Raw genomic sequence first — 10239 nt, 5'->3', positions numbered from 1 at the left:
TTTACTGCTAAGGAAATAAATAAGCAGAAAAACTGATGATGCCTGGATTTGGCTTTCATTGATTGAAGAGTCAGGGACAGAGCAGAGCCCATCCTCTGGGACTGTGTTGTTGGGGTCAAGGAGTATTATGTCTGTCTTATTCTGGAAATGAGACCTTCACTACTCTACTGTGCAGATGCTGCACAATAGAATTTGTAGAAGAACCTGAATATTGAGTGTCATTTCCTTTTGGAGCCCTAAGCTCCTGTTGCTTTATCTCCACACTGCCCTCTTAACAATATTTATAGCAGTGCCAAGGGCTAATCCCAAGCAAAGTGGACTACCCCAACACAGCCACCCTTCCAATGACAATCATACTACAAACAAAGCTAAACAATGTATAAGCCTCAAGGCACAATACCACAGTAAGAACCAACGTACATTCCTTCTTCTGGTCAAAAATGCAGAAACAATTTAAAGTATTTTGAAAATAAAGGATTAGGTAAGACCTTAATCAGTTTAAAAGCCTTTATTTGGCCTGGTCTTTCTCAACCACACTGGTTCCCAGTGAGGAAGTTTTTAGTGTCTTACAAGACACTTACAAGTGTCTTCCCTTCCTCCTTCCTACTACTAAATGCTGTCTGCAAGAGGGAAAGGGTGGTAAATCATTAACACTGCCATATTGGGAATAAAGGTTAAAGAAGTACTGGTGAATCTGCTGTGTATGTATTTGATTTCCAGGATCACACAAGTGCAACAAGACACCCAGGCAGAGGGTTTGGAGAGACATCCAGCAGGAGAAAGGTCAAGGTGTGACTCAGCAAGCTCACCCCATGCTGCAGGGCACATGGCCAGGGAAAACATGAGGCTGCTGGCAATCCCTGGGAACAGTAGGAGGAATGCCAGGGCTTCCACCCTGCTCCTGTGAAAAACTTTGGTTGCCTCCAGAGTTGTAACCCCACCTTCCCACCTCCCCTTTTGGCACTACCTATAGGCAGTGAAATCTGTACTCTAGAGTGAACTCTGTTGTGTTCAGTGTAGTACAGAATGTTACATGTAATACACAGAAGCCTGAAAGAAGCAAGAATTAACTTACACTCTTTGTAAACAGTCCTTAGCTGAATTTAAGGTGAAAAGTACTTAAAAGTAATTCTCAACCCAGAACAGAATGTGAATCCTGCTCTGGCACACAGTGGGCCATCTCCACTGTTACAGAGACGTAAGAGTGGGGCTACTGAGAGGTTCTGGAAACAGCCTGATCCTTTAAGAACTGGGTGTTAGCAAGGACCCAATATGCCAATATTGAGATACTTCATGTCTTGTAACTGGGACATCTCTTAGCATGCAAGAAAAGGCATTACAGCTAAGCTACTACCCTAAGTGTCTTAGGTCTGTACTAGACTGGAGAGGGGAAAACACACTCTGCCTAAGCTGCTTGTCAGGGACGTGAAGAGGAAGATGGGAAGGGAAGGGAAAATGGTAGCACCATCTGACTCCTTGCACAACAGGAACACAGAGTTGGTTTAGAGCATGAGTAAGGGGGAGTGCTCCCACTACATTTATCAGTGTTGTAATCAGCTTGGCATATCTGGGTCTTAGAATAATTAAACCAGCAAAAAGAGGCCCTGGCCAGTGTTGGAGGAGGACACAACTCACCAAAAGCCACATAGTTAGAATTTAACTTCTGTGCTATAACCCCAAATTCTTATAATCAAAGCACAAAACCCATATCTCTCATCTGACAGACTTGACAAGGGCTCTCAGAGCAGGCAGGTTTTCAAGGGGAAATGGCTGGTTTCCTCTCAGACCTGGTGAGTATCCAACTTCTTGTCTTCTAGCCCTAGTCACTAGCATCACAATCTTTAAAGACTGCAGAAAAAAAACTTGTAACAAAACTGAGCAAAAGCGAACATGGTTGGGAACAACACTGCTGCAGCAATAAGACTGACTACATAGCATCTCCAGAAAATATATTGGAAATTAAAGATTGAGGGGTTTATAAGAGGACCTGGGAAACCAGGGGAGAAATATATATGCTTGTGAAGAGTGCTCTAAAATCCAGTAAACATCATGGATACACAGTATTTCAAATAGAAGACATTCAAGTAGTTTACTGTGGGGTTAATAAAAATGAAACGAAAAAGAAAAGTTTTAAGAGGCCTAAAGAACTAGCAGAACTAACAGCATCTTTTCAGACTTCTAATAAGCAGGAGAGGAATATAAAGGGCTGTGCAATTTTGCATCTTAATAATCTCCCTGCAATTTTGCTCGATTATTGCAAAATTCAAAATTGATTTTGTATTTTACAAGCTTCTTAATCTTAGAATTGTGAAAATACTAAAGCTTGCAATTTATGTCCTGGTTTGAAAGCCATGCTGGTATCAGGAGGCTAAGATGTGTTTCCTCATCTTTGGCAGGTTCAATACCGGAAGCTGGTGCTAATGATTTTGGTACTAGGAATTGGTGGGACCCACCTCTCTGGTTTTCAAATGTCTGTGATCAATTATACTTCTCCGGTAAGCAAAGGCTTCATAAAATCATAATTGTAACTGTTCTCCACCAGGTTAGACCTTATATGCTCTCAAAAACCTATTAGGTGTTGCCATGTGAATTTATTCCCAGCTCATTCCAAAGCCATACTCTACTGGTCACTGTTGAAGAACAAAATGAGTTTGCATGATTGTAAGGACTTTGTGCTCTAAAGACAACTTCCCACAGCATTGTGTGGAAACAGCATATTGAAACAACCTCCTTAAAGATTATGCCATGGGGAAAAAAGATTAAAAACCTGCTGACTGAATCTCAGCCTTCAGCCCTTTTCTCTTTATATCCACCACCTGCAAAAAGAACATTTGCACTTCACTAGAACAGTGAAGTCCCAATATTCTGGTGTAGGAGAGCCCAGATTTAACAGACTAAAGAGTATAATTAATTTCTGAAAGATTCTTACACTACGAGGCTGAAGGAAATCCTAATTTGCAAACAACTGTCCCATGGTTGTGATTTTAGTCATGAGCATTAATCTATTTTTTTAAAGTTGCAAACATTATAGAGAAATGTTGTGATTAGCACCCCAGTGCAATGAAAATCTGCTTTTCTGTCCCAGTATATTCAGCAGTTTATCAACGAAACTTGGCTGGAGCGCTACGGGTCTGTGCTGCAGCAGGAGACACTCACATTCCTCTGGTCCTGCGTGGTGTCTGTGTACTGTGTAGGTGGGATGCTGGGGTGTCTGTGTAGTGGTTACCTCGCTGCAAAATATGGAAAGTAAGTGTATTTCCCAGCAGCTCACTACTCAGGGCTGCAGCAAGGGGAGCAGGTGAATGTTACTCACCTAATAGAAGGGATGTCAGAATTCTCACTGCCCCCTTCTGGTGCAGGGTTTCCCCAGCGTGTATAACCACACCTGAGTATGTTAGAAGGAAGAATATGCAACTGTATCTGATTCCCTTGTCACAATTTTTGGTGCCACACATTTCCTGGTTTTTGCTGAAATTTCAGTAAAAAACACATTTCTGAAATTTCTTTACTGGCCTATAATGCCCCAGGGAGCTCAACAACACTGCAGTAGTGCATAAGGGATGGATATTTTGTAGGCAAAACATTTTTTTTTGGCTTTTTTTTATTTTATAATCAATGGCAGCCTGTAAAAAAATTGTGCATGCTCATTCCTTTGTAATAATCTGTTACAGCAAAGATAAGCAGAAGTCCACCAGGCCACAACTCAGAACCTTCTCTTTGAGGGTGGCCATAAAGGACAAAGACAGAATTCTCTACCTCGAGGTAGTCAGTGAAAGTTCTCAGTGAAGTGGGATTTGTCTTGTTCTGGGGGTACATGCAGAGTTTGAGATGGGAGCCTTGCCCACAGGGAAGAAGTGAAAAAGGATGCTCTTTATCAGTATTTATCCTGCAGGATCCTTCAGCCTCACGATGTGCTCACATAGCATGGAAACAAGGAATCCAGCTTCTCTCTTTTTTTCTGCAAAGACACCAGGCCTTTTCATAACCAGATACAGTTGTCCCCTAAGCCATGGCTTGGTCTGTAAATCCAGAGAACAGCCAGACATTAGTCAAAGATGAAAAAGTAAAACATGGGTCATGTCCTTTGCTGCTGTAGGAAGAAAAGTCTCCTGCTCAACGACGTGGTCCTGATAATAGCCACCCTGCTGACTGGCTTCAGTAGGAGAGCCAAGTCTTTTGAGATGATCCTAACCGGGCGCTTCCTCGAGGGCATCGGTGCTGGTAGGACTCCCCACTGCTCCATGGTAAAGTCACTTCTTTGGGGTGGATACAGAAATCTTCCAGCTGGGAGTACCCAGGCATTCACAGTAACCCCAGTGGAACAAGGAACCAGCTGGGAGGAGGCAAGAGGAGCTGTCCTTTGCCTTCAAGAGGTCTTGTTGGGAGAGAGATCTGATGGATTAGCTAAACATCTGGCTTAAAGTCCAAGGTACATTTTCAGCCACTATCGTGGAGGATATATAGCCAACAGCTCAGAAGAGAGAGAAGAAAGCTACCTTTAGCTGAAGGTAAAACGAAAAGGGAGCCCTTCTCTTGCTTCCTATAGCTTTAGTTCTCTCTTGTCTCCTCCACTTTAGGAATACATATGAATGCCCATGTTCAGTATGCTGGAGAGATCTCACCCAAGAAGTTGCGTGGATTTGTAAATGTGACCTCCTCTGTGTTTCTTGCACTAGGAAAAGCTGTAGCAAGAATTCTTGGATTACGGTACTTGTGCTTCCCCTTCTCATCCTATAGTCTGTGTTGTTCTCCCAGTCCTAGAAACAGACATACACTAAGGGTGGGGTTTTACTTAGGTTAAAAAAGGATGTCAAAAAGGATGCACCTACCCCATACCAGTTGCTGAGGTTTCCATATCACACTGGGGAGAGAAAAGCTTTTCCCTTGAGAAAGGATGAATTCATCTCTGGAGACACAATTCCTCTGTTGAAAGGATTGTATGTAAACACTCAGCAAACTTTTGAGATCTGAAATCTCTGCTAATTTCTTGATAATCTCATGCAGAATTGCAGTTTTGGTTCAGAGGGATGTTGTGGGAATATTCAAACCCCACTGATCTTTAGAAAATATTTGAATTACAAAAAAAAATCTCAGTCTTGAAGTTCAAATAAATGAAGCCTAAATATTTTCTACTTCAATTTATCTTTCCAAGGTCTTTATGTATATTGTCACTCTTAAACTAGTCCAGGATCTAGAAAATACCAAACCATCTATAGACTATAATTGTACTGGACTATACATACACTCTAACCTGCTTTCATAGAGATCTTTTAGGCACTGAAGACATGTGGAATGTGTTATTGTCCTTCTCTGGATTGGTGGCATTGATTCAACTGCTCTTTTTGCCATTCTTTCCTGAGTCCCCTGCCTATCTCCTGCTGCAGAAAGGAGACAAGGCTGGCTGCTTGAAAGGTAAAATAAAACTTTAGATCTTTAGTTTATTAAAGAATAACTCTTGTGAAAGTGAAGCTAATAAAGGGAATCAGCTTCTTTTAGCCAGCTACAACGTTCTTGATAAGTATACAACTAAAGTCTTCCAGATTAAGCAGAGTAATCATAAATCTTTAAGTGCTACACCTAAATGCTTGAGCAAATTGAAAGCTATTTTCCAGGAAAGTTCCCAGTAAGCAATGGTCTAGGTCTTTGCTCAGTGGCTGGTGAATCAAAGCATGGGCTGAACTGCAAATGTTTGTCATTAAAAGCTGAAAAAGACAGAACTCTGAGTGGATCAGGTGTTTGAGGAGTATACTTAGTTGTTCTGTCTCTTCTGCAGCCATGAAGCAACTCTGGGGAGAAGGGAATTACCACACAGAATTTGATGACATGATGAAGGAAAAGGCTGTAACAAAAGGCACCAAAATCATGAATGTCCTGGAGCTGCTGAAAGAACGGTCTGTGTTCCCACAGCTGAGCATCATGCTCCTCATTCTACTGAGTCTACAGCTCTGTGGCCTGAGTGCAGTTGAGTATACCCCATTTCCATGCTTAGATCTACTATTCAGTAACCAAAGCACCACAATTCCTACTTGTCACTTTCCTCTGGATCTACTTTATTCCTCCTCACACAGACCCCACTGCCTGTGAATATCAGTGGTATCATCACTCATATTCTTCATACCTTTAAGAGAACTTCTCAGGTGGGAATATAAGTGATTCCAAGTCAGCAGAAGTTCTTGCAAGTAACAAGTGATGCTGAATGAGCTCATATCACACCTGTATGTTTATTTTGAAAATGTTTCTTATTTTCCAGATCACCTTTTACACCTCAGAAATCTTTCGAACAGCCAGCGTGCAGGAAAGCATAATCCCATATGTATCTCTAGGAGTTTCTATCTCTGAGATCATCTCTATCATCTTCTGTGTAAGTCAGCCTTTCTGGGGCTATAAGAGCTAAAGTAGATGTGGCTTGACTCTATTCTTCCTTAAAGAAAATTCATCTTCTCCTTATGAATGAAAGAATTTCTCTGTGGTACTGCATAAATTTGTAAGGTGCTTGTTACCATCTGCTCCAAATTCTGTCCCACCTTTTACATCTTTCTTTCCATCTTCATTCTCCATCATTTCTTCTAAAGATTCCTCTCTTATTCATAAATATAAGAGAAATGTCACTCAAACATGAATATGCATGCTTATTTCCACTTATTTGTGAACTACTATATATTCAAATGGAGTTATACCCTGTTTCCATTGATTACAGTGCTTACAACAGTAATTTGTAGTACTAGAGAGGCTAGAAGGAATTCAGTGCAGTAACAGATGGTACCCATCAAAGATTTGTGTTCTCTAAAGTAAAAAGAATTCAAGAAGAATGCTTGATTTGTTGGATTTTGCCACACTTGCAGTGATATCCAATTTTTTCTGCTCTCCAGAGCTCCATTATCGATCGGTTTGGACGCCGGCTGCTCCTGTGGGGTGGTTATTTGCTGATGGCACTGATCCTGGTGTTGCTTGAGATGAGCCTTCTCCTGAGTGTAAGCAAATGCCTGGCTGAGAGTGGACTTGCATCAGAAATCTCTGTGCAGGACAGCAGATAGCCAGCCTTAGCTTTCACATCCAAAACTGTAGGTCAGAATATCTCCTGAATACAAACTCACAGCCCTTCTGCAGGGCTATTTTTGCCCTGCCTTGTAGATCACCTCTTTAAACCAGGCTTTCTAACAGTCAGTGAAAATCATTTTGTAAAACCATTGGCCTGCCATAGCTTTTTTGCCTGACTGACCTCTCCAAACTTCACCCCTGTCCTGTTCTGCTGTCCTTTAAATCCCTGGATGTACATCCCTGCTGTCACCTTTCCCATTTGCTATCCCACGCCTCCTGAACCCTCTGACCAACCACAAATTTCCACCTTTGTTACCAGTGATTCAGCTATCCAGATACTTCCAGTCAGGATGATGGGAAGTTGTGAGGAACCCAGTGTCACAGCTTCAGTAGTGCCACTGTTTGTCACTGCTTTGCAATTGTTGTCTCAGAAAAAAAACCCCAAACTTTAAGCTTCTTTCTGTTTAAGAGATATCATCTGGTTCACATGAGATTTGAATACTGCTCCAAAGTTGTCTAATTCAGATAATTGAATTAAATCAGTAACAGTTTCCTCATGCTATTATTCTTTTGGAATTTGTTGTTTTTCAGGCCAGGTCAGCTCCCCTCTGTAGATATCACAATGCAGGCTACTTTTGGCCTTCCACTGTATTCAGTACAGAAAGATCAGTAGCTCTAGTAAGCATCTCCTACAGAGCTCAGCACTTTGGGCTTTTTCATAAATATTATTTGTCCTGTGTGTTTGGATCAGCTGTATACAGCTATAAAATTACTTCTCCTTCTCTTCCCTCCCTTTGTCTAGGATCAGTTCCCCTGGATGCGTTATTGCAGTGTAATTCTCATCTTTTTATTCATCATTGCCTATGGAATAGGGCCAGGTGAGTATAACAATGAAAAATCCATCAGGACACCTTGGACCCTATGGATGAGCACAGGCCATGAATGTATGGAAAGAGAACCAGACTGTAGGAATATATCTTAGAACATCAACAGCTTCACGAATTAATGTCTCAAGAAACTATTTCTTTAACAAATTACTTGAAACTATGCAGATCCTAATGAATCAGGATCCTGTTTTCCCTCACTGGACTACAGGTTTAAGAAAAAAAAACAACAAACCAATAACAACAAAAGAACAAGCTGTTAATCAGTACACTAAGACTTGTTTTGGAGGGTGTGAATGTTATTCAGTACCTACAGGCTCATCTGGTCCATCACTGTCTTTGATTAAGGGCAGAGGTATCATCTGTCTCTTACCATTGCATCCTCCCCTAATGTCACCCTGAATCACCTATATGAGAAATGTCAGAACAAAACCTACAACTCTCCATTAGAACCTCACTTGCCTAAGACCAATATTTACTCTGAAAGTTCCCTTTTGGTTATTAGGCTCCAAGTTAAAATGGCAGCCTTCAATATTGTAAGGGCAGTATATGAGGAGCATGAATGTCTTGAAAATGTGACAGAATTCTCACGGTAGCAGAATCCAGGTGTCTCCTATGGGCAACAGAGGCCCCATTAGGCCCATTCATCTCTGTGTTTCATACTTCCTAGGTGAATAGAAACTGCACTTCAGAGGTGTCCATCTCCCTTCATGGACCATAAGAGAAGTCTGCTTGGAATTTAGGTAGAGATGGTTGTGCTACCCAAATTTAGATGATCTCAGTAGCCTGATTTGCTGGGGATGTCTGACCAGTGACAGCAGTTCATTCACCTTGGAGGAAATGGTTAACTGCAATGATATTTCTATTGCTTTTTAAATGTTTTTTCCTCAGCTGGAGCTGTCGTATCTGTCACAACTGAAATCTTCACCCTCTCAACAAGGTCCTCTGCTTTTGTCATTGGTGGAATCATCATTTGGCTGGGCCTCACTTTCACTGGAATGCTTTTCCCATTTGCTGTCGTATGTAATTTGATTAAAATCTTCTCTTTGACTTTATTAATTTAAACTAGTTTTCTAGGATGGTCTGGACAGGGAGTAGGATGAAATGTCTTGTATCCATGGGATAGATACAAGAATCTATAGGATCAAGTGTTGTAAGGGAAATCATTCATCTTATTCTGTTTTTATCTCCAGATGCTTCTTGGTCCTTTTTGCTTCCTCATCTTTATTGCTGTCCTGGTCATTTCAGCAATTCTCATCTACCTATTCCTCCCAGAAACAAAAGGGAAGTCAATTTCTGAAATCACAGAAGAATTCAAAACATGCCAATTTAAGAAGAAAAGTCATCAGACTGTGGAGAAGAATTCTACTGAAGAAAAGACATTCTGCACAAGGCTTTGATAGATCACCATAAGCAACTTCCATGGCCCTATCTCAAAACTGAACTGAAACATAAGCCTTACCATGGACTTTTCTCAATAAAATGTATTCCAAAAAGTAACTGACAGGTAGCTTGTCATTACTCCAAGCAGTCCTGTTTTATATACATCTTTGCCTTTCATGACAATGAAAATGCTTCTTCCTCAAACAGCTCTTTAGAAGGAAGACATGAGTAAGTACAGACACTTCTCAGAACTGGCAGATGGAAAATATTTTCAGGAGTAACACATGAGTTCTTTTTCAAGTCTTTCTCCTTTTCTATCATTTTAAAGAAGCAGGGTTTGTCCCTGTGTTTGTCCCTATGTTTGGTACTTTGTAAGAAAGCACTGCCGAGGATTAAGAGCAAGATGAAGAGGGGATAAAACACAAATACAGTTTTTGCAAACAATTTTCATGCAATTTCTTTATAATATCACACTGTAGAGGACGTAGTTTTCATCCTGAACACTGTATCCGAGTAAATACCAGGTAGAATAACAAAGAAAACTCAATTTTCTTCTATTTTCTTGAGCTGACATCAAGTAATCGATTGTCTCCATCATGACTGTCAGGGATCAGCCCCAATCCCTGGGCATTTGGTACAGAAGAACTCTCACCTGCATCCTCTGGAGCAAACTGGCTGCACCCTCCAGACATTTTACCTGTAGCAAAATCTGGAGCACATTTTTGCAGTGTAAGCAATGCTCTCAGCCCTACTCTGGGTACCTCATGGATGACACAAGGGTTAAGAAATATACACACAGTGTTGAGAAGTAGAGAACCAGAGTCCAGGTATGGGATGAGAAGTAAGACACTTTGAGAGAGTACAGAGAGAGCAGGCACTTTGAAAACTCAGTCCATTTTGTAAAAAATTAACTACTAAAAAAAAAGAAAAAAAA

General features: G+C 41.0%; 1 protein-coding gene across 1 annotated transcript in view; it reads left to right on the top strand.

The window, feature by feature from the left end:
• Positions 1-1680: 1680 nt before the first annotated feature.
• LOC103536546 overlaps positions 1681-10239 on the top strand; it is a 29583-nt gene continuing 21024 nt past the window's right edge. Inside the window, exons 1-5 of the mRNA XM_030460693.1 lie at positions 1681-1790; positions 2397-2495; positions 3086-3246; positions 4097-4221; positions 4578-4707. Coding sequence (XP_030316553.1) covers positions 1767-1790; positions 2397-2495; positions 3086-3246; positions 4097-4221; positions 4578-4707 — 539 coding nt within the window. The 5' untranslated portion in view covers positions 1681-1766. The remainder of the gene's footprint in view (positions 1791-2396; positions 2496-3085; positions 3247-4096; positions 4222-4577; positions 4708-10239) is intronic.

Source organism: Calypte anna, chromosome 15, assembly GCF_003957555.1.
Source record: "Calypte anna isolate BGI_N300 chromosome 15, bCalAnn1_v1.p, whole genome shotgun sequence".
NCBI classification, from domain to species: Eukaryota; Metazoa; Chordata; class Aves; order Apodiformes; family Trochilidae; genus Calypte; species Calypte anna.
The sequence above is the reverse complement of the archived record's forward strand: the minus strand, read 5'-3'. Positions and strand labels throughout refer to the sequence as shown.